We start from the raw sequence: 24,876 nt of genomic DNA, 5'->3' as shown, positions 1-24,876 counted from the left end.
TAATATACAACAATACGTTGCAAAATACTCTTGTCTTGACCCGATTAAATAGTAAAGAAAGGGCTGCTAGTTGATTTACCCATGTGCTACACAAATGCAGCAGATACTTTTTACAAACTTACATCCAAGCTGTCCTTCTCAAAGAAACAGCCCACTATGATGTCCTTATGACCCCCAAGCGAGTAGTAGATGAGATTCGCCCATCTTTCTGCTCCAAAGATCCAAGTGGTCATGTCCTTGCTACCAACAGCAAAGCACCTAGTTATCAGAGAAGGAGAGTAGAGTGTAACTGGTTACATAGTGGTAAAATACAGTCCAAGAATTGTTTGCAGTGTGTTATATATCAAACACATTACTAAATACCGTGGGAAACCAGTATGTGAAAATGGACAAACACAAAACATGTGATTTATATTTGTTATCGCACTGAAATAAAAGAAAGAAAGTATAAATCGCACTGTAACAAAATGACTGCTGTGAGGCGGCATTCATACATCAAAGGAAAGAATATAGAAAAAAATATTTCACGCACTTGGAATCATCCGTCCAGTCGATACAAGTCGTCTCATCAAATGGTCCATAATAACTCTTTTCTAATGCAAATGCATTAAACTCTCTGTTTTTTCCAGGCGCATCATACATTAGAGCCACATTTTTCTTTGTTATTACAAATTTCCTATAAAAAATTAAAGGAACATGAAATAAGAGCTACTCATGCATAAAGTCATATTGTGTAGATAAAAAGCGGTGTGCAGGTGTGTAATAGCTGACCTTCCATCAGGGGAGAAGGACACACTGTGAACAGGATTATGGAAGTGATGATGGTAAAGTACTGCCCGAGTGACCAAGCTGACCAGTATGGCTGCTCCATCTGAAACACATTCATCAAACGGTGTTAAACTCAAAACTTTCTTGGCATAACAAATAACCAACAAGCTGTAATGCCACATTTTTCCAACTTGGACATTGGAGTCCAAAATTACGCTTGTTCTATGGTTCCATTTTCTCATTCATTACATTGTTTTTCCCTTACAAATGATATTATTAGCATCATAATTTGAATGAAAAGCTAAATATTAGAAATCATTTCATTATTTCTTAGTATTTGGTACACCTCCCTTTTTCTTGAAAGGGTTAGTTCAGCCTAAAATGAAAATTATGTCAGTAATTACTCACCCTCATGACGTTTCAAACCCGTAAGACCTTGGTTCGTCTCCGGAAAAAAATAATGAAGATTAGATGAAATCTGAGAGCTTTCTGTCCCTCCATTGACAGCAACGTCATTGCAACTTTCAAGGTCCAGAAAGATGGTAAAGATATAGTTAAAATAGTCCATGTGACTACAGTAGATCAACTTTTTGTGCGCAAAAAAAAAAAAAAAAAAAAACTTAAATAACGACTTTATTCAACAATTTCTTCTCTTCCATGTCATTCTCCTACATGGTTGACGTAGTGTAAACAGTGCAGCGTTTCTGGGTTCTATGTCAGAACGTCGGCTCATTACTAGCCAGCTCCTCCGTCAGCATCACACGCATCACACACATGACCAGCGTCGGCCAATAGTGAGCTGACGTTCTAACGTAGAACCCAGAAGCGCTGCACTGTTTACACTACGTCAACAATGTAGGAGAATGATGTGGAAGAGAAGAGATTGCTTCATAATATTAAGGTTGAACCACTGTAGTTACGTGGACTATTTTAACGATGTTTTAACTACCTTTCTGGGCCTTGAATAGCTGCTCTGTCAAGTCTTCGTCGTTGGTTAGGAACCTGGGTGTGCTCTCTGATACCAATCTTTCATTTGAAAACCACGTTTCTAGCATCTGTAAAATCGCATTCTTCCATCTTAAAAATATATCTAAATGACGACATATGCTTTCAATGAAAAATGCGGAACAGTTCATGGCCTCATGGCTAGATTATTGTAATGCTCTACTGGGTGGTTGCCCTGCATGCATAATAAACAAAGTCAAGTTGGTCCAAAATGCAGCAGCTAGAGTCCTCACTAGAACCAGAAAGTATAACCGTATCAGCCCCGTTCTGTCAACACTGCATTGGCTGCCTATTAAACATCGTATAAATTTTAAAATATTGCTGATTACTTACAAAGCACTAAATGGTTTAGCACCCCAGTACTTGAGCGAGCTCTTAATGCATTATAGTCCTACACGTCTACTGCGATCTCAAAATTCCGGCCAGTTGATAATACCTAGAATATCGAAATCAGCTGCAGGCGGCAGATCCTTCTCCTATTTAGCACCTAAACTTTGGAACAGGCTTCCTAACATTGTCCAGGAGGCAGACACACTCTGTCAGTTTAAATCTAGACTAAAAACACATCTCTTTTACCTGGCATTCATATAGAACATTATACATTTCTATTATGCAAATCAGTTAAATGATTATTAGGCTGCATAGATTAGGTCAGCCAGAACCAGGGACACTTCCTGTACTCGTTACATCATAAGAAGAATGGCATCTATGCTAATGTTCGTCTTTCTGTTTATTCCGAGGTTTACTTAAACCTATGCGCGTGAACTCGGCAATTGACTACTTTGGACTTCAACCGAAAAACAGGATGTAAACAGGTATTTGCGCTGGCTTAAATAACATAATTTTTATACTTATCTTTCACATCTACCGCAGTCAGACTCACTCGTGTTCACTCAGAAGGAATCACTCACATTTTCTGTGCACTTGTAATGACACATCAAGGATGTTAAGAGCCTAAAAGCAGGTTTAGTACTTGCCCCATTGAAGTCAACAGGGTGCAAATTTTAAAAATAGAATAACTCGGTGTAGGCAACACTGATTTTTGTCGTTGTTCTCTGTATTGACAGCACTCCAAATGTACAAAAAAATGAGCTCAATGTTAAAATTGACCGGAGTTCTCCTTTAAGTCAGCCAGATCCGGGCCGTATCCAGATCAGAAGGTGGACCTGCGCCTGGGCCCATCCACAACGCATCCCTGATGTACCAGCCTCATCAGCCCTGTGAAGGCCTCATCGACACGACAGCCATCTGCACTGATCCTCAACAAACTCGTCTCCACACCGGCGTGATGACTCCGATCTTCAACCAGATGGAACTGGATAATATTCTAAATGTTCCGATCCAAACTGACTTCTGACCTGTAATGCTGCCTGGATCATAATCATACACTGTTCGCTCGTTGGCCAGAGGAGAACTGGCCCCCTGACAGAGCCTGGGTTCTCCCAAGGTTTTTTCTCCATTCTGTCACCTTGATGGAGTTTTGGTTCCTTGCAACTGTTGCCTTGGCTTTTGGCTTGCTTAGTTGGGGACATTTAATATTCAACAATATTATTGATCTACCTTACTTAAGGTGGACGATGACGCAATTTTCTTCTAACATCAAAGACACAACTTTCTTCTAAAAAACAAACTTTGATACAATCAGTATTCTAAAAAGCGCTATATAAATAAAGATGACTTGACTTGAAAGTTGCAATGACGTTGCTGTCAAAGCTCTCAAATTATATCAAAAATATCTTCATTTGTGTTCCGAAGATGAACGAAGATTTTACGGGTTTGGAACGACATGAGGGTGAGTAATTAATGACAGAATTTTCATTTTTGGATGAACTAACCCTTTAAGTAGCATATTGAGCCGGCAAGAACGCCACAAGTTTGTGTTAAAACCTGATGATCCATGTTATTCAGCATGATCTGAAAATGTTACGAAAACCTTGTAATTCTTTGGAAGCAAGGAAATCTGGGAGATAACATGGTCGATGTCAAAATTTTGCTAACTTGATTACTGACACAGAAAAGGTGCAGAATCATCAAGATTACATTTTATTAGCATTTTATGTTAAACAATTTCTTTGTTTCATAACCTTTACTCTTATTTCTCAGGATCAAATATGATTTTGGGTTATTTTCAAAAAGGACTTTTTTGAACAAGTTTTGAACACAGTCATGTTCATGACAGAAAAAAATTAGCATGGAGAATGGTGGACTTTCCAATACCTTCATCTATAAGTATGGCAAGATTCCCATCTGGAGAAACTCCAAAACAGGTGATGTTCTTTGTGGTGGACACTGGTAAGGTTTCTGATCGGTTACTGAAGAAATACGAAAAATAACATTCCTCAGCTGAAATCAGCATAACTTTCGCTTGTAAATGAGAGTGTTTTCAACTCACTTAGACTGGGCTATGAAATCAGTTTGTTTCAACGTTATGAAATAGAAATACTCACTTTTTCATATCAAAGACGGAGATGCGGTTCCCGACAGGACTGATGACAGAATTCCCATCTTTAGAGAAAGACAGGTTCCCGTGGCGATAAAATGCCCCTAATAAGTTGGAAAACTAGAAGGAAATGCAAACAAGTTCAGTCCAAACGTTCTCTTTCAGGCATGCACATAATAAAAACAATTAATTGTCGCTTTTATTTATTTAGTATATATTATGAAATATTTATCAACAATCGTAAACCGGCAGGCAAGATCTCACTAAAAAATATATAAGGAACAGCAATACAATTATTCACAGGAAGAACATCACGAATAAAATAGCGTCTGTCATACCTTGTATGCAAACTTCATGTTTTTTGAGATATTACGTTATGGATGAACCATTAAGCATCAAAAACCCATCATTCTACTGTGAGAACCTCTAAATACATGAACGCACATGTGTTCAAGATCACTTCTTCTTCTTCTTCTTGCTATTTTACGGCGGTTGGCATCCAGCTTATTGGTGCATTTCCGCCACCTTCTGCTCCGGAGTGTGAATCAGAAAATAGGTTTACAGACTAAATCCCCCTCCCCCACTCACACACACACACCTCATCCCAGTCATTCTGCACAATAATAATAATAATTAAAGCTGCAAGCAGCATTTATCGGGGTTCAAGCAGTTAAGGCCTTTAAGCACAAAAGCATCAAAAGACATCAAGTTTTATTTAGCAAGCATGTAACCACTGACATCATAGATGGAAAAGACCATGTTCTAGTTCTAGCATGATTTACCATGATATAACACATTCTAGCATGATTAACCATAGTTTGTCATGATTTATCATGGTTTACCATGATTTACCCTGTTCTAGCATAGTTTACCATGATTTACTATGTTCTAGCATGATTTACCATGATTCTAGCATGATTAACCTTGATACACCACACTCTAGTATTATTTATATGATTTATCAGGTTTCTAGCGTGATTTACCATGATTTACCACATTACTAGCAATTATGTGAAGTGTCAGTGCAAATGAACACTGGAAAAAAGGCCACTCCAATAAGCAAAAAAATCTGCCAATGGAACAAGTGAAAATTCTCTTGGTAAGATTTCTTGAAATAAGACATTATATTTAAGCCTTAAAAGATATGAGTGATATTGAAATTAGCTGGGAAAACTCATTTTTAGCTATATTTTACTAGTATTGTGATGTTTTGTGTCTCATAATAAGCTTGTCATGCTCAAAAATAGTATTTTCCCCTCAAAAGTAGCATTTTTTTATAGTCATCCTGTTTGTTTCAAGTGTATTTAACTATTTTTTAGTTCTATAATTGTTACACTGTTCTAGATTTAAGTCACCACCAACTTGAAATAAGATTGGAAACTGGCATTTTGAGACAAAATGTCTTGAAGTTAGCATTCCTGACTCGTATTAGGCAGTGCTCTTTTGCCATAATAAGCCATAATTTACCATCCTGTCATCATCTCAAGTGTATTTACCTTATTGTAAGCTCAACAAAAGTAATACTGTTCTAGATTCAAGACATTTTACCTACTAGATTCAAGACATTAACTACTGTTTACTAGACAGAAAAAGTGAAAAATAGACTTGCATTTAACCATTTTTTAAAATTATTTAAACAGCAAAAAGTCCCAGAGTACTGCATAAAAGGGAAACAGCTTCATTTTTCTCAACATTTTGGCTCACAGTATTTATGGAACTGCAATATGAAAACATAGTAGAACATTTTATAGATTATAAATGTAAGATCCCTTAACCCTACTCCCACACCTAAACATACCCATTTTATAGACAATATTAAAAGGATAAAAAGTAATGGACATGTGTGTAGGGAAATGGCAGTTTTATTAACAATATAACGTTAGCATTAAAAGATAGTTTGAGCCACTAATCCTACCCCTAAACCTAACCATTTCTTAAAACTAACGTTACGTAACTACAATTATAAAGAAAAACAACAGACATACACGTTTAATCACAATAATTTATTTAGTGAGAAAATGTCAAAACCGGTACCAAAAGTCGTTCACATGACGATGTGTCGCAGTCCCCTCTGGCAGTATATAATAGTTGTGTATGAGGTAACGTTACAGAGCAGAATTTAAGTTATTAATCCATGAAAATGTTAATCCGGTTTCGGTTCGCTGTTCGCTCTGTGAAGGCGCGCGCGCTTCTCCATTTCAAATGTAGCACACCCAGACAGGGCACACCAACTTAAACACGGCATGTCGCAATCTGTGACGAAGCATGCGAGAGCCAATGGCCCTGTCCCAAATGGCACACTCCGGACTTGTGGACTTCCTCAGAGTCCACACTTTGGTGACGTCATGTAGTGCAGACCTATAGGGCCCTTGGCGCGAGTCCACGAGGGTGCATTGAGAGATATTTTTGGGACAGACTCGATCGGCACGCCGGAAATAACGGCCTGGTTTTTGTTGGACAGGAGAAATCACATATTTGCGCTCCGACGTCTTATCTGCATGTGTTACCAAGGGGTACCGTTCCTTTAAGACAGCCCCCCCCAGAACAAAAATAATAACTACAATGTACTCACAAAAATAAGCAGATTTATTGACAAATACACCAATAGGACAATACATATGTCAAATCAAAGAAAAGAAAATACATTGTAGAACAAAAAAACTCATTCCCCCTCGAAGGATATTAATGACCAGCCAACCTCCTATGAACCCCAATACAGTCCCAATTTTGTCACACAAAACAACTCAAAATAAACAAAGTAAATGACACAAACAGAAATCATATTAAATGAAAGGAAACCATACTCAAACCAACACAAAGAAAGAAATTCCACTACAAACTTAAATCTCATGCAAATAAATAGTTAATGTGTTTTAAAGCATCAGTATAGTACAGAGAGTACAAGAGTTGGCTGGCAACACGAGGCTGGGAAGTGACATACAAACAAGGAAAAAAATAAAAAGGAAAACACCCCACTAGCCAGTACGAGTCACAACATCCATACACATTGCGCTGGAGGCATACAGCGCGCACATATCGGTACTGGCTAGATGGGGAAATCAAAAACCAAAACAAACTCAAGAGGAACAGCGATCAACTAAACCTGCAACACAGCCACTAATCCTGGACTAACTTCCAAGATAGAACCGGGCGTGACCAACGGCCTACAAATCCACACTGTTTGGCGTCTGCTCACCAAACCGTTCATGCACAAACCAACATGGACCTGTCACCGGACCGCACAATGTTTGTGTCTTCTCAACCAGACCACGTCTGTGCACCAACAAAAAAGGAAAGGCTACCAAACAGCACAATTCCACACAACAGATTGGACTTCCTCTCTAGGCCTCCCTAGAGGTGCCTGCTTAAATACCCTCTAATTGGCCACGCCCTCCACTAATTGCCACCTCACCGGCTACACATGTCAACTACACATCCTAATTTTACAGTTCTATATTTTTATATTATGCATATCACCTGGGCATTAAACAATATATATATCATGCTTATTTAAATGATGTATACAGCTGTACATAATAATAGGCTACATAATGTTCCATTTGAACTAAGATTACAATTTTTTGAATTCACCACGAGCGCGGGATGCCGGGATATGACGTTTACGGTCTCTGCTGAGAAATGGAGATGAAGATCACTGGATAAAGGGCTGAATTTGGATCTGTTTCTTGCAAACAACACATGGATTCTAAAGATTTTGATTACACCAAGCTAATAAAATTGATGTCTTTTGTGAATTTATGTTGTGTTTTAGTGTATTATGGGTCTGTAGGAGAAAACGCCTTTTGTGTCTCACGGTAAATAAACCATTACAAAATGGTTAAAGCCCATGTTGCAGGTTATTTTTTATTTTTTTTATTAATATAACCTTGTATGAAAATACCATATGAAAAGTAAATGCAGGATTAAAAATTGTTTTGCAAGACATAAGGGCACAAATTTAATAGAAAACGTGACCGTTTCCTTTTCCTTGAGGCTTAAAGCGCTTTTTTTCACCATCGCGTCATATGACGTCACATGAGGTAGTCGTCGTTTGGCTCTGCGTTCGCGCTCAGTGCAGAGATAGGTTGGTATTCAGTTGGAGCGGTCATGATTCAGTGTGTTTTCTGTGCTTATTGTATTTCAATTAATCATCGTCGTGGTAAATGATTGTGAATTATGGCCTGTCAGGACATCGAGTCCACAGGTTTCCGAATAAGGAAAAGGACGGTGCGATCTTCCGTGCCTGTGTGCGTTTTGTGCAGGGTAAGAGACGGGACTTCACTTCTGCTTCTGCTTTGAAAAACGCGGTAGTGTGTAGCGTTCACTATAGACCGAATGATTATAATCCCGGCGATATGAGCACACTGTCCCGCGGTCCACCGTCAGCATGTGGTTCGGCCGCCAGCGGGAAACATGACGCTCACGGATCCGTCAGAGATCACTTATTGTACATCTGTTTTACAAAATGTGCCTTGTCTTAATTTAATTCATTAACATATCCTACATAAACTTGTAATGTAATGCATTTATGTGTTTGTTATTAGTCTGCAGCCGACACTATTATTATTATTATTATTATAAATATAATATATTATGTTCTATAATTCATTTTCAATCTGTACAAACCGACTTTAATGTTTGTGTTGGCTGTTTCTATATATAAAGTTTTTGTACAGTAAGACAGTTGTGATTGTGATCATTTTTTTTATTCATCGTCACCAAATGGGTCAATTCAAAGCCTTTATAAAGTCCCTCTTCCTCTGGAAACTGTCTCCTAATGGCTGACACACACAACACATGCAGGTATGGGTCTAAGTACTAGCTTTGCTATTGCCTGATACATGATGATAATAATCTGTACAGTATTGTGATCTGAGCATAGTGTTGTACATATCGTCGGCTAACGTGAATATATCTATAAGCTAACTGTTCTCTCGCCTTCTGTCTAACCCTGGCCTGTCCTGCTCACTTGGCTTCATATCAGGCTCATAATTATATGATATCATCATATATATCAATTATATATGAATTATATATATATCATACGAGTAAACATTTAGGCTACAATTCCCCCAGCTTTCCGAGCTGTCATTGCGATCCATTGCTTTCCTTTGTTTACTTTGACCGCTCTACCTCATGTTACGTCACCTCAGGTTCGGCGGTTAAGCGATTTTCAAATGCGGAAGTAAAAATTTCTCACAAAAACGACTCCAGGAGCCGGTTGCACCAACAGGGCTTACGTCTGGTCTTAAGGTAAGTAGGTCTTAACTCAGCATTCTAAGTCCGACCTAAAAGTTACGACAGTTGCACCATCCAGGCTTAAATCCTCTTCTCGCTAAGACCAGACGTAAATCTTACGCCTAGTCAGTAGCAGGCTTAAATTCAAAATCTAGGCATATAATAGCGTTAATAGCCGTTATCCGACAGATAGTGTTTCTATAGTAACCACTTGATAACTCAGCAGTAAAGACATAGCGCGCCTAGACTTTACAATGAGTGGGCTTTTAGATGGGAGAGAGTTATTAGGGACAGAAGCAATCCATTGGACATTTACATTGTTACAATGAGGTTTCGATTCTGTCAGAGAGATAAACAGTTACAGTTTGTGTCGAACCACAACGCAGCATTGACACCAGCAGTACAGCTGTTAATAGCGCTATGTTTTTATGCAAATGGTGCGTTTCAAAACACTGTTGGAGACATGATTAATGTCCACAAATCCACCGCGTGTCGATTGATACGGCTACAAGTTAACAAAACAGCGGAAGATAGTTTACAGCGTAACCTAGCAACAGGTCAACTGCTATAGTTCCGTGGTCATTCACATGAACGCGCAGAGCTAAGACCAGGCGTAGTTAAGCCTAGGCTTAAGTTTGGTTGGTGCAACTGACGTAAAGTCAACTCTAAAGACTGGTCTTAACTAAGACCTACTTAGCAGTTAGGACCAGGCTTAGTAAAGCCCTGTTGGTGCATCTGGCTCCAGAAGCCTAAATAGCGTTTTATAAGTATATGTTTATATTTAAATCTAGTTCCTACATTATTTTTTCTATACATTGGCTTACTGGGTACTCTAAACTGCAACATGGGCTTTAAACGATTAAAGAAGGTATTTTTAAGGTTTTAAAGTGTATTCTTGTTTAACACCATATAGGCTAATCCTCCAAAACGTGTTTGCAGCAGACGGCACGAACAGAGCGGAATGTTATTATTTATGAGTAACATTTTAATAAATGTGACTGAAAATTTAATTGATAAGACAATTGAATGCAATAGAGTCAAAACATTAATGCCACAATATTAATATGCATAAGTTAAATAGGAATACGTACAAATGTGTACGTTGGTAAAGTTGTTCATACGTAAATAAATAAAGTTTTTTTGCTGTCAATAGCCTACTTAAATATTATACATACTCACTGTACTCTGCATTGTGAGTTGGGCATGTTGACCTGCAGTTTTCAATAAAGCAGATTTGTTGTCTCAATTCAAGTAAAGTCTGTTTCTTGAAACAAGACGATTCGTCTTTTAAAAATAACACAGCAGCTTAAAAACCTTATGACATGTCAAAAAAGCTTGTTTCATCTGAGATATGACTCAAAACAAGATACTACTACTCAACTACTGCTTTCGTGTTTGTTTGTTTTTGGGAGAATGGGCATGAGCATAAAAATGTACAGAGCCTTTGGGATGTTGCGCGCATGCTCTGTCAACACAAAATTAACGAATCACTCTCTGAGACAACGGTAGTCCCGAGTCATATTAAAGATTCGTTCAAAATTAACGAATCGTTCATGAACGACACATCAATGACATGCTATAGCCAGATATGACGCGCTTCTGCAACACGCATCAGCTGAGAATCTCTTCACCAAGCCAACGCGCAAACTACCGCAAATAAAACCGAAAGTAAAGCCCAACACGGACGGAATTGCCCGGAGTCATAAAGACTGAATTTACTGTATAACGCGGAATTTAACGGATTGAATGGTTCATGAGCTCTGAACTCGTAATTACGATGTTTTTGACTCCACTAGAACACATAAACACAGCAGTAGCCTAAAGTGACTCTCCTTCACCAGGAATGAGGAAGCTGCTTTACAGACACTCCTGTTTTACACACGTCACTCAAACACAGAAGCAGGAACTATTTCAACTCCTCAGTTCAGAGAAACAGAAACTGAAACTAGTAGAAGTTTTGAATACTACTAGAAACTAGAAGTATTGTTGAGCTGTTGTGTGTTTGTGTCTCTCTGTATTCATGCAGTAAAATGGCAGAAGCCAGAATTTCAGTGGATCAGGATGAGTTCACGTGTCCAGTGTGTCTGGATCTCCTGAAGGATCCAGTGACTATCCACTGTGGACATAGTTACTGTAAGATCTGTATTACAGACTGCTGGGATCAGGAGGATGAGAAGAGAGTCTACAGCTGCCCTCAGTGCAGACAGACCTTCAGTCCAAGACCTGCTTTAGCTAAAAACACCATTCTGGCTGAACTGGTGGAGAAACTGAAGAAGACTAAACTTCCTGCTGACTGTTACGCTGGAGCTGGAGACGTGCAGTGTGACGTCTGTACTGGAAGAAAATACAAAGCCGTCAAGTCCTGTCTGGTGTGTCAGGAATCTTACTGTCAAACTCATTTTGACCGTCATGAGGAATTTCACTCTCGTAAGCCACACAAAGTGATTGATGCCACTGGACGACTGCAGGACATGATCTGCCGTAAACATGATAAAGAGCTAGAAATGTTCTGTATCACTGATCAACAGTGCATCTGTGTGTGGTGTAAGGAGAGTGAACATAAAAACCACAACACTGTATCAACTGCAGCACAGAGGACAGAGAAACAGGTATGAACTGAGAGGGATTGATCACACAGAAATGAAAGTGTCTTTATTTACTCACTCATTTACTCATGTTGTCCCAAACCAGTTTGACTGAGTTTCTTCTGTGGAATATAAAAGATTTTTGAAGATTGAAGAATTTCTCGTCTATTTTAGTTTATACATTGTAAGTCAATGGAGTAAAAAGTTTCAAGCTCCAAAAAGGAGAAAAAGCATAAAAGTAATCTAAACAACTAGTGGTTAAAGAAAGGAGTACGCTTAAGTGTATTTACATGCACTTGTAGTGTACTTCAAATTAAAAGTATATTTAAAAAAAAAAAAAAAACTATACTTGCAGATAATATAATATTAATGAAATTAAAGGCCACTTAAATGCACTTAAAGAGAGTCAACTTTCATGACTGTACACTTTATAAAGTACACTTTTTTATCATGTAAAATTAAAAGTTTTACTTTAAAGTACATTTTAATAATATTTAATATTTCAATTTAACTCAGTAGAATTATGAAATTACATTATATACTTAAATCTTACTTAAGTGGGTCAAAAAGTCACTCTTAAGTTCAGCTAATTGCTTTATATTTACATTTAAACTATAATACATTTTCATTTAATAGCAATTAACATGCAATTACGTGTCTGAAAACATTATGTTCAGTTCACACTTATTTCACAATTATATTGTTTTAAAGTATATCATTTCCAAAATAAGTGAAGTCTTTAAAATATTCTACTTTTAAAAGAGCCACATTTTTATTCACAAATCAAATCATTGATAAACTCATGTATGTGGAGGCCAAATCAAATATGATGACATCAAAAACATCAAACTTCACTGGTGTTTGTGTCATGACATCATGGTGTTTAGTCATGTGACTGTGACATGAAAGAACCAATGAGGTTTGATGTTATTGACGTGTCACCATATTTTATTTGGCCTCTGTAAACCGCTGAGACATTCTTCTAAATATCTTCTGTTGTGTCTCACAATAGACAGAAAGTCATACAGGTTTGGAGCGACATGAGGGAGAGTAAATGATGATACTAATGATATAAAACTAGGCACTGATGAAATACTGCTGACATTCATTTCAGGAAACCATGAATCTGTGGTTTGAACCAGACAGTAAAAACTTACCATGCAAGATCTTTAACCACTTCACCAACTCTGGATTCATGTAACTTTAATGTTTGTTTGACAGTAGTTTTATGTGTCATTCCCTGTCATTGGTTTGTCCTCCAGAAACAGCTGAAGGAGACGCAGATGAAGATCTGTCAGAGAATCCAGCAGAGACAGAAAGATCTTCAGCATCTGAGAGAGGCTGTGGAGTCTCATAAGGTGAGTCTGGAGAAGAAGAGAAGTTTGAGACGTCTCAGTTTGGACTCTGTCAGTCGTGCTGAAGCCACTGTGTGATTGTGATGTGTGTGTAACAGCGCTCTGCACAGACAGCAGTGAAGGACAGTGAGAGGATCTTCACTGAGATCATCCGCTCCATTGAGAGAAGCCGCTCTGAGGTCACACAGCGGATCAGATATCAGGAAAAGACTGCAGTGAGTCGAGCTGAAGGACGACTGGAGCGACTGGAGCAGGAGATCAATGATCTGAGGAGGAGAGACGCTGAGCTGGAGCAGCTTTCACATACACAAGATCACATCCAGTTCCTGCAGGTAACAGAGATCTAGAAGAACAGGGTCATAGTGGACTTGAGCAAGATCCTGCTATGACAGAGAAACATTTCATGAGAGCAGAATGAGCCGTTGACTGAGATGTTGTCAGGAATTCAGTCAGATTCAGTCAAGTGTTGTGTTGTCATATAATCATCAGTCAGACTCTCATCTGATCATCTTCTGTTTAAAGAGACACACTTACAAAGCCCTGGGAAATTTACCATTAAATATGAACTCATTTTTCCTTCTGGTTTCTTCTGTCTTCACTGTAAACCCAAATAAGTTAGCAGAACTCAAAACATTTTAGACAGGGGTGTCAAACTCAGTTCCTGGAGGGCCACAGCCCTGCAGAGTTTAGCTTCAACCCTAATTAAACACACCTGATCAGCTAATCAAGTCCTTCAGGCTTATTTGAAAACTGCAGGTGTGTGTGTGTGTTGAAGCAGGGTTGGAACAAAACTGTGTAGGGCTGTGGCCCTCCAGGAACTGAGTTTGACACCTATGATTTAAGGCAATTGATTGCCTCAATTTTTTTAAATTTTGAAATTTAAAGTTTAAGCAAGCAGAACTGGCAGATTTTAAGTTTTGTACTTAAATATTTCAAGTTAAGAACAATTAAAATCAGAGTACACTATTTCATACATTTAACTTAAAACATTCATGTAATCTCAAAGTGAACACTTTCATTAGTATTAACTTATAGTTTTAACAAGCTAGTTTGCTAACATACTATGTTATCATGCTAACAATAGTATGTTATACAGCACTTGCTGTTGTCAGGATTACACCCTCAATCAGTCCTCAATCACCGTCATCATTCACTCCGCCCACTCGTTCACAATCACCAGAGTTCTAATCACCACCACCTGGATCCCATCACCAGCTCACCCTTCATAAACTGCACTCACCCCTTCAGTCCTCGTCTGGTCTCGTCTCTAAATGGACACACAGACTCACCTCTCTCATCCCGTTACTTACCTGTATACCCGACCTTCTTCAGCCTGCTGTATTCCGTTCCAGATCCAAGTCATCGTCACCTGCAAGAGAGACATTGTTACTTTACAGCTAAGTCTTCCTAAACTGTCTATAATCTGCTTACTCACCGTTATCTCTGGAACCGATCCATTCTGCTGAATAAATCACATTATATACTTACCATCCTGTTTGCGTCTTGTCTGAAACCTGACAGAAGACCAGACCCAAGATGCAGAATCCTTCGGATTCCGGAGAGGATCATCCACCGGCGAGTCCACCTTTCGCCCCCACAACCAGCCCACAAACAGCATCACTATCTGCACTTCCGCGTTCATCGGCTACTTCGTTCACTGTCTCTGCCAGTCCCATGGCCCGACCAGCGACATTCACCGGTGAGGCGGAGGACTGCAGTGGGTTCCTGCTACAGGTATCGCTCTATTTCACTATGCAACAACATCATTTTACCAACGACTCAGCCCGTGTTGCATTCATATCTCCCTCTTGTTCGGACGAGCACTCCAGTGGGCGCAATCGCTATGGAATTCCAATTCCGATGCAGTTAAGTCAACGGATCAATTCATTCAACATTTTAAAGACGTTTTTGGCCAAGCAGCAGCCGATCTCTCCGTTCATGACCAGCTCTTCAATCTTCGACAAGGAAACTTCCGTGAGTGATTATGCTCTTCAGTTCCGGATTCTGGCGGCATCTAGTGGTTGGAACGAAGCAGCGTTGATTACAGCTTTCCGTCATGGTCTTAATCCCAATATTCGACAACTACTTGTGGTCTACGATGACAACATGGGAATTGAGAATCTTATCCAAAAGACCATCCGCGTTTCTCAACGCTTATCTGCCTGCGATCAATCTGAACCCAATGTAAGTCTTCCGCCCTCGGTTCCATCAAGCACTCCTCCAGCACCCGAGCCCATGGAGATTTGCTCCTCACATCTGCCTACTTCTGAACGCCAAAGACGCATACTTCATCATCTATGCCTATATTGTGCTTCAGATAAACATCTCCTCAGCACTTGTCCAGTTCGACCTCCTCGCCCAGCGGTAAGCTCCATTCAAGTTCATCCTAAAATTGAAATGTTGAATCGTACTACTGTGCATCTCCTGACCTCCTGTGCTTCTGTCTCAGCACAAGCCCTCATCGACTCTGGCTCTGCGGGGAACTTCATTTCCACAATGCTTCTCCAAAAGTTGAATCTCCATAAACGCCGTAGTCAGCAAGATCTTCAAATCCATACCATCCTGGGTAAACCGCTGGGCAGAGGTCACATTCGGTATCATACACCTACGTTAACTCTTCGTATTGAATGTCTGCATTCTGAGGAAATCTCTTTTATGGTGCTGGAGGAGTCCACCGCTGAGCTCATCCTGGGACGCCCGTGGCTGGTACAACATCAACCGACCCTCCACTGGAAATCCGGTGAGATCCTTCGCTGGGGAGATAACTGTCATTCATCTTGTCTATCTTCAATCAAGAAAAGTTCTTCTTCGTCTTCATCATCGCCCTCTCAGTCAAGATTCAAGGTTCCTGTCTATTCCACCTCCGTCAAGAGTCCCGAGGCTCTACAAGAAGTAGAGATTCCAGTGGAGTACCGGGCGTTCCAGGACGTGTTCAGCAAGAAGCTGGCGCCCAAACTACCACCTCATCGGCCATGGGACTGTACTATCGACTTGCTACCTGGAGCTACTCTACCTAAAGGACGTGTTTATCCCCTGTCTATCCCGGAGCCGAAGGCCATGGAGGAGTATGTGGAGGAAGCTTTACAACAAGAGTTCATTCATCCATCTACCTCCCCTGCCGCTTCGAGTTTCTTCTTTGTGGGTAAAAAGGACGGAGGCTTGAGGCCGTGCATCGACTACAGGAACCTCAACTCTCAGACTGTCAAATTCAGCTATCCCCTTCCTCTGGTCCCAGCAGCTCTGGAACAGCTGTGCGGAGCCCGTATCTTCTCTAAACTTGATCTCAGGAGTGCCTATAACCTCATTCGTATTCGTTATGGAGATGAATGGAAGACGGCGTTTGTGACCGCTTCAGGCCACTACGAATATCAGGTTATGCCCTTCGGGCTTTCCAATGCTCCCGCTGTCTTCCAGGGGTATATGAATGAGATCTTTCGTGAATACCTCAATCGCTTTGTCATAGTGTACATCAAAGACATTCTCATCTACTTATCTACCCTCTCTGAACATAGTCAACATGTCATCAAGGTACTGGAAACATTGAGGAAACATCAACTGTACTTGAAACTGGAGAAATGTGAGTTCCACACCACCACTGTTCAATTCCTGGGCTACATCATCGACCAACATGACATCCAGATGGACCAGAGGAAGGTGGAAACCATTCAGAACTGGACAATACCATCATCCGTAAAAGAACTTCAAAGATTCCTTGGTTTCGCTAATTTCTATCGAAGATTCATCAATAACTACAGCTCCATCAGTGCACCTCTCACTTCAGCTCTGAAAGGCTGGCCCAAGTCTCTGTCCTTGTCACCCGATGCCATTCAGGCTTTCCAGCGCCTCAAAGAAGCCTTCACGACCGCTCCAATCCTCGCTCATCCCAATCCAGATATTCCATTTGTCGTCGAGGTTGATGCATCTTCCACAGGGGTTGGAGCGATCCTATCTCATAGGCAGGGTGAGCCTCCCAAACTCCTTCCATGTGCCTTCTTCTCAAAAAAGCTGTCCCCGGCGGAGTGTAATTATGACATCGGCAATCGGGAACTGCTCGCTTTCAAACTAGCCCTTGAGGAATGGAGGCATTGGCTGGAGGGAGCCAACCATCAGTTCGAGGTCATCACCGATCACCGCAACTTGGAATACCTCAGAGAAGCTAAGAGATTGAATCCTCGTCAAGCCCGTTGGGCCCTCTTCTTCACTCGATTTGACTTTATAGTCACCTACCGACCTGGGAGTAGAAACTGCAGAGCAGATGCTCTCTCCCGTCTCTATCATCCTTCCACCGACGATCAGACTCCGGAACCCATCAGCTCAGTCTGCGCCATCACCAACACTTCCCGTAAACTACCTGAAGGAAAACTGGTACCACTACCCATTCCCAGACGTCCATGGTCGCATATCGGTGTGGATTTCATGACCGATCTTCCTCCCTCTGAAGGAAACACTTGTGTACTTGTCGTAGTTGACAGATTTTCCAAGGGTTGTAAACTCATACCCCTACCTGGTCTTCCCACAGCTCTTGGTACTGCTGAAGCTCTATTCCACCATGTCTTTCGTAATTTCGTAATTCCTGAAGATATAGTTTCTGATCGAGGACCTCAATTCATCTCACGTGTCTGGCATGCCTTTTTCAAACTCCTAGGAGTGACCGTCAGTTTATCATCCGGATATCACCCACAGACCAACGGCCAGACTGAGCGGAAGATCCAAGAGATCTTCCAGTACCAAGACAGCTGGAACCGATACCTCCCCTGGGCGGAATACGCCCAGAACTCCCTCAGACAGAACACCACCGGGCTCACCCCCTTCCAGTGTATCCTCGGATATCAACCTCCTCTCTTCCCTTGGTCGGGTGAGCCCTCGGAGGTTCCAGCTGTCGATTTCTGGTTCCATCAGAGCGAGGGGGTATGGGACTCAGCTCATGTGCACCTCCAACAGGCAGTGCGGAGGCATAAGGATCAAGCGGACCGTCGGCGAAGTGATACCCCTCAGTACCAGCCAGGACAAAAGGTGTGGCTTTCGACACGGGACATACGCCTCCGCCTGCCTTGCCGTAAGCTGAGTCCTCGATACATCGGACCTTTCACCATTCAGAGACAGTTGAACGAAGTCACCTACAGACTCAACCTTCCACCTCACTATCGGATTGCACCTTCTTTTCATGTCTCTCTCCTTAAACCTCTCCTTAAACACTCCTCTCCCTACAGATGTGCCCACAGCAGATGTACCTCCTCCTCCCGTTCCTGTGGAAGAAGAGCCCATCTACCGAGTTCACTCCATCATGGACTCCCGGCGGTGAGGTCCCCGTTTGGAGTACTTGGTTGACTGGGAGGACTATGGACCCGAAGAACGTTCTTGGGTACTCCGTGACGACATCTTAGACCCTGCTCTACTCACTCAATTCCACATCGACCATCCTGACCATCCAGCTCCCAGGGGTCATGGTAGACCTCGCCGCCGGCAAAGTCCCTCTTCTTCCCAACCGTCAAGAGCCGCCTCGGGAGGGGAGGGAGGGTACTGTCAGGATTACACCCTCAATCAGTCCTCAATCACCGTCATCATTCACTCCGCCCACTCGTTCACAATCACCAGAGTTCTAATCACCACCACCTGGATCCCATCACCAGCTTCACCCTTCATAAACTGCACTCACCCCTTCAGTCCTCGTCTGGTCTCGTCTCTAAATGGACACACAGACTCACCTCTCTCATCCCGTTACTTACCTGTATACCCGACCTTCTTCAGCCTGCTGTATTCCGCTCCAGATCCAAGTCATCGTCACCTGCAAGAGAGACATTGTTACTTTACAGCTAAGTCTTCCTAAACTGTCTATAATCTGCTTACTCACCGTTATCTCTGGAACCGATCCATTCTGCTGAATAAATCACATCATATACTTACCATACTGTTTGCGTCTTGTCTGAAACCTGACATACAGATACTTAAAGGGATACTTCAGGATTTAGCATTAAGCTTTGTATTAGTAGAAAACCTGTAGTATTTTCGAATTACCATGCTTTCCACCCTCATATCCCCCTGAGACAAGAGATTTATATATTTTTTGTCTGGAAAAAATCCTCCGATGACGCAAAAAATCGTCATTTTGCGTCATCGGAGGATTTTCTGTCCAGAGGCTAAAGACTACAGCCAGTAGATGGTGTTGTTCCGCATGTTTTCATCCCGCCCATAGAGGGTGGGATCTCACTCACAGAATGTACACAGTGTCAGCTTTGGAAGCTAAGCTAGCAGGCTCTTGTTCTGTGGAGAAAACTGAGTAGTAGGAGAAAGCTGAATAGTAGGGGTTACCATCCTCCTTTTCCCGGACTTGTCCGGTGGGCGAGATCATTCAAAATGTCCGGGATTCAGCTTTTGCGTTCTGCGGTCGCCATTCATTGTTTACATGCAGCTCACCTTTTGTTTCAATCTAGCTCAATTTATTCCGATTGGTGAGTCTGTATGTAGTGTTTACATGAACACTAAACAAGTGATCGGTTGATGTGCGTTTTACCATTGCTAAGAAAATTCCCGCTCCTCCATGAGAGATGCGAGACCGGCGCGTCTCAGTAATGACGCCACCGGCCTCGCGCCGTTACCCCACGGCCGTCAGCCTCGTCCTGCTCGCCACAGTTAACATGATGAATAGTGACTGTAGAACGCAAAAGCCGAATCCCGGACATTTTGGGCTATCTCGAAATCACGGGCAAACTCCTCACGGAGACTCACTAAGTTAGTAGCCTAACCTTCTTGTTGTTTTCCACTGCGCTCTCTAACCGGTAGGCGTGGCCTCCTAGGACAGCGAAGCAAGTGGTGAAGTATCCCTTTAAATCCTACTCAAGTTGGTCAAAAAGCTCTCTAAATATTAGCTAATTGCATTTAATATAAATTTAGACTATAAGACATTCATTTAAGTAAAATAACTGAAAAATAATGAAGTGTCTGAAAGCATTACATTCAATCTGCTCTTAAGTATATATATATATATATACACTCACCTAAAGGATTATTAGGAACACCATACTAATACTGTGTTTGACCCCCTTTCGCCTTCAGAACTGCCTTAATTCTACGTGGCATTGATTCAACAAGGTGCTGAAAGCATTCTTTAGAAATGTTGGCCCATATTGATAGGATAGCATCTTGCAGTTGATGGAGATTTGTGGGATGCACATCCAGGGCACGAAGCTCCCGTTCCACCACATCCCAAAGATGCTCTATCGGGTTGAGATCTGGTGACTGTGGGGGCCATTTTAGTACAGTGAACTCATTGTCATGTTCAAGAAACCAATTTGAAATGATTCGAGCTTTGTGACATGGTGCATTATCCTGCTGGAAGTAGCCATCAGAGGATGGGTACATGGTGGTCATAAAGGGATGGACATGGTCAGAAACAATGCTCAGGTAGGCCGTGGTATTTAAACGATGCCCAATTGGCACTAAGGGGCCTAAAATGTGCCAAGAAAACATCCCCCACACCATTACACCACCACCACCAGCCTGCACAGTGGTAACAAGGCATGATGGATCCATGTTCTCATTCTGTTTACGCCAAATTCTGACTCTACCATCTGAATGTCTCAACAGAAATCGAGACTCATCATACCAGGCAACATTTTTCCAGTCTTCAACTGTCCAATTTTGGTGAGCTTGTGCAAATTGTAGCCTCTTTTTCCTATTTGTAGTGGAGATGAGTGGTACCCGGTGGGGTCTTCTGCTGTTGTAGCCCATCCGCCTGAAGGTTGTGCCTGTTGTGGCTTCACAAATGCTTTGCTGCATACCTCGGTTGTAACGAGTGGTTATTTCAGTCAAAGTTGCTCTTCTATCAGCTTGAATCAGTCGGCCCATTCTCCTCTGACCTCGAGCATCAACAATGCATTTTTGCCCACAGGACTGCCGCATACTGGATGTTTTTCCCTTTTCACACCATTCTTTGTAAACCCTAGAAATGGTTGTGCATGAAAATCCCAGTAACTGAGCAGATTGTGAAATACTCAGACCGGCCCGTCTGGCACCAACAACCATGCCACACTCAAAATTGCTTAAATCACCTTTCTTTCCCATTCTGACATTCAGTTTGGAGTTCAGGAGATTGTCTTGACCAGGACCACACCCCTAAATGCATTGAAGCAACTGCCATGTGATTGGTTGATTAGATAATTTCATTAATGAGAAATTGAACAGGTGTTCCTAATAATGTGAGTGTATATATATATATATATATATATATATATATATATTCAAATTATATTATTATTATTATTAAGTGTCAAATACTAGAGTTTGTAGCATTAAATGATGAATATGAGGAGAATGTGCTGATTGTGTGAAAGTGCTGGATTGAAGCGAGTCACTGAAGAGAAGTCAGGTCAACAAGAGCCGCTCAGATCTGATATAGTGCAGGTTATTGGCTGAAGTGTGGAGATGATGAGTTTTGATTTCTGTTTTCTGTAGAGTTTCCAGTCTCTCTCAGCACCTCCTGAATCTACAGATGAACCCGACGTTTCCTTCAGTTCTCTCTCCTCTTTTGATGGCGTGAGAGAATCTGTCCGTCAGCTGAGAGACAAACTGGAGGATTTCTGCAAAGAGGAGATCAAGAAGATCTCAGATGGAGGTAAAGTCCTGCGCCTCGTTTATACAGACGTGTGAGAAAATTCCCAAATCTGAACGTACAACCGTTTCCGAAATGTTCCTACGATTTATAAAACGTCCATTTTCACAAAATTGTCCTTAAATGCATCTCAGTTTATAAATCCCAGTTCATCTTAAATTCAAGTCCATCAAATCCTCCTACAGAACGGCCACAAATATCTCTTGATGGTTCAGAAATACGGACTCATCATCGTGGACAAGCATCTATATACACATGACGGAGGATGAAATCCATGCAATTTAGGATCAATCCGATGTGTGTGTTTTATAAATGAAGCCTCTGGAGATTATTAATCTGCTCCCAGAAATGAGTTCATCATCTAATATTATAGAGCATCATATTAGAAATGTCTTAGAAATTAATGTATTTTATCTTGTCATTTCTCTTCACACTGTTCATGTCTGTTTATTTCCAGTCACTTTCACCAACATGAATCCCAAGACCAGGAACGACTTCCTACAATGTGAGTCACTAGAAAACAAGCAGAAAAACTCACTGAATGTGTTCATGTTCTTCCTATAGAAGGAGAAATAAATCATGATAGAAGAGTTTTATAATTGATCATGTAAATGATGATTTGCACAGGATATTTGGTCAGCTGTACTGAGACACTGATGATACACTGAACATTGATTCATGAAGAGTTCAGATACATTAAAAGATCAGACAGATTCATAATTCCTGTTTCTGATGTGTTTTCTCTCCATCAGATTCCCATCAGCTCACTCTGGATCTGAACACAGTGAATACACACCTCAGTCTGTCTGAGAGGAACAGAGTGATTACTGGCACTGGCACTGACACAGAGCAGCCGTATCCTGATCATCCAGACAGATTTGATCGTCATTATCAGGTGTTGTGTAGAGAGAATGTGTGTGGACGCTGTTACTGGGAGATTGAGTGGATTGGGAATAGTGGTGTGTTTATATCAGTGTCATATAAGAGCATCAGCAGGAAGGGATCGGTTAATGAGTGTGCGTTTGGATATAATGATCAGTCCTGGAGTTTGGACTGCTTTTCCTCCAGATTCACATTCATACACAATAACATACACACTTCTCTCCCTGTAAAGTCCATCAGCAGAAGAATAGGAGTGTATGTGGATCACAGTGCAGGAACTCTGTCCTTCTACAGCGTCTCTGACACAATGAGCCTCATTCACACAGTCCAGACCACATTCACTCAGCCGTTATGTCCTGGGTTTTGGGTTAGTTCTGGATCATCAGTGAAACTGTGTTGATGTTTCAGAACAGATTGTAGAGAGATTTTACCCATAATACTTTGAGCTGCACGATAAATCAGTAACAGTGAGATACAGAGACTCTTATTTTAATTTTCTTTAATATCTTAACTTCTGCAACAGAAATAACAGAATAAATGTGTGTATTAAAATCTTTATAGAGACAATAAGAATGGTGTGTGAGTGTGTTTATCAAGCTATAATTGTATTGATGGAAATCATATTCATTTAGTTTTTATTGTAGTGACACAATCATTTTAATATTACTATTAAAAGTAACTTTCATTTGAAATTATTAAACAAATAAAATGAAAAGATTAAGGAATAATGAATGAATGACTTTCACAACGTTTGATGTTGATGGAAAATAGTTCAGATATGGAGACATATATCAGTGTTGTTGCAAAAAGCAGTGAGCTCTAGTTAAAAAGAAAAGATTGCAGCTGAAAAAGATGAAATTAAGGAAAATAAAAGTGCAGCTTCACAAAACATTTACTCTGTGCTTTTTTCTTTTCCATCTGTCTTCTTGCTTCTCTATATGGATGTGTGGAGTTGAGCCATTTCACTTCAGATCAACCAATAGACACTACATCCACACAAATGGAGAACGCAGCATCCAAAGCATGCAGCTACAGGAAAAAAATAATCTATATATTGTAACATGTTAAAAGTAGTGATGTTACATATGACACTGAAGCTTCCATGCGCGTATCACTCAAGCGACACAATTTGTCATGAAGCCCCGTATCGAGGCGTGTATTGGTTTACTAGAGTCACGTGATCGATAACAAACGAAGCCTCACTTTCTGTCCAATCACGTGCACGTTTCGCTTTGGGTGTCAGAAGGCTCGAACTTCAGATCGTATTTTAACGAGTCATTTGTTGCCTCAGTCTGGTTGATATTTACAATTATTAATATTGACATTTAATAACAGATGATCCTATAAGACAGGGGTTGGCAAATAACTTTGGCCGCGGGCCAATATTTTTTTTAGCCAGTAGATGGCGGGCCAGCTACACAGAGTAGGCCTATGGATACAAATTAAATACTCTTAAATAGGCCTATAATCGCGGAATATGATGGGTCCGTCACCGTACGTGGATCATTACGGTGATGGAGCATACCCTGGTCTCGGCCTCAAGGAAACCTTGACCAAGCCAGGAGCAAAGTCCAAGCAAGACTCGCTAACAGAAAGAGCTTGTAAGTCTCCTACCCGCTTTAATGAGGACAAAGCCAACAAAAGAGAAACCTTGAGAGTCAGAATCCGCTCTGGAGCTGACTCCAAGGGCTCAAAGGGGGCCTTCGTCAAACCCTCTAGGACAGGGTTCACCAATCTCGGTCCTGGAGGGCTGCTGTCCCTGCAGAGTTTAGCTCCAACCAGCTCCAACACACCTGTTTGAAAGTTTCTAGTATGCCTAGTGAGACCTTGATTAGCTGGTTCAGGTGTGTTTAATTGGGGTTGGAGCTAAACTCTGCAGGACAGCGGCCCTCCAGGACCGAGATTGGTGAACCCTGCTCTAGGACAACAGAAAGGTCCCATGAGGGAACTCTAGGGGAGCGAGCCGGTTTCAGGCGCTTAACCCCACGCATAATG

General features: G+C 41.2%; 2 protein-coding genes across 2 annotated transcripts in view; one reads left to right on the top strand and one right to left on the bottom strand.

Annotated features, from left to right (window-relative positions):
- LOC307155481 (periodic tryptophan protein 2 homolog) overlaps positions 1-4,693 on the bottom strand; it is a 36,557-nt gene extending 31,864 nt beyond the window's left edge. Inside the window, exons 1-6 of the mRNA XM_079866158.1 lie at positions 4,552-4,693; positions 4,221-4,333; positions 3,991-4,085; positions 772-871; positions 533-676; positions 123-258 (exon numbers count right to left, since the gene is read on the bottom strand). Coding sequence (XP_079722284.1) covers positions 123-258; positions 533-676; positions 772-871; positions 3,991-4,085; positions 4,221-4,333; positions 4,552-4,569 — 606 coding nt within the window. The 5' untranslated portion in view covers positions 4,570-4,693. The remainder of the gene's footprint in view (positions 1-122; positions 259-532; positions 677-771; positions 872-3,990; positions 4,086-4,220; positions 4,334-4,551) is intronic.
- Positions 4,694-11,327: 6,634 nt separating this feature from the next.
- Positions 11,328-23,766, top strand: LOC307155546 (tripartite motif-containing protein 16-like protein). The gene is made up of 6 exons (XM_079866258.1): positions 11,328-12,060; positions 13,299-13,394; positions 13,490-13,723; positions 21,843-22,002; positions 22,457-22,504; positions 22,752-23,766. Exons 1-6 carry the CDS (start codon positions 11,482-11,484, stop codon positions 23,279-23,281), a joined length of 1,647 nt encoding a protein of 548 aa, XP_079722384.1. The 5' UTR covers positions 11,328-11,481; the 3' UTR covers positions 23,282-23,766.
- The last annotated feature ends 1,110 nt before the right edge of the window (positions 23,767-24,876 follow it).

This window comes from Squalius cephalus, assembly GCF_949319135.1.
Source record: "Squalius cephalus genome assembly, chromosome: 1".
Classification (NCBI taxonomy): Eukaryota; Metazoa; Chordata; class Actinopteri; order Cypriniformes; family Leuciscidae; genus Squalius; species Squalius cephalus.
Note: the sequence above shows the minus strand (reverse complement) of the source record. Positions and strands in the feature narration are given on the sequence as shown.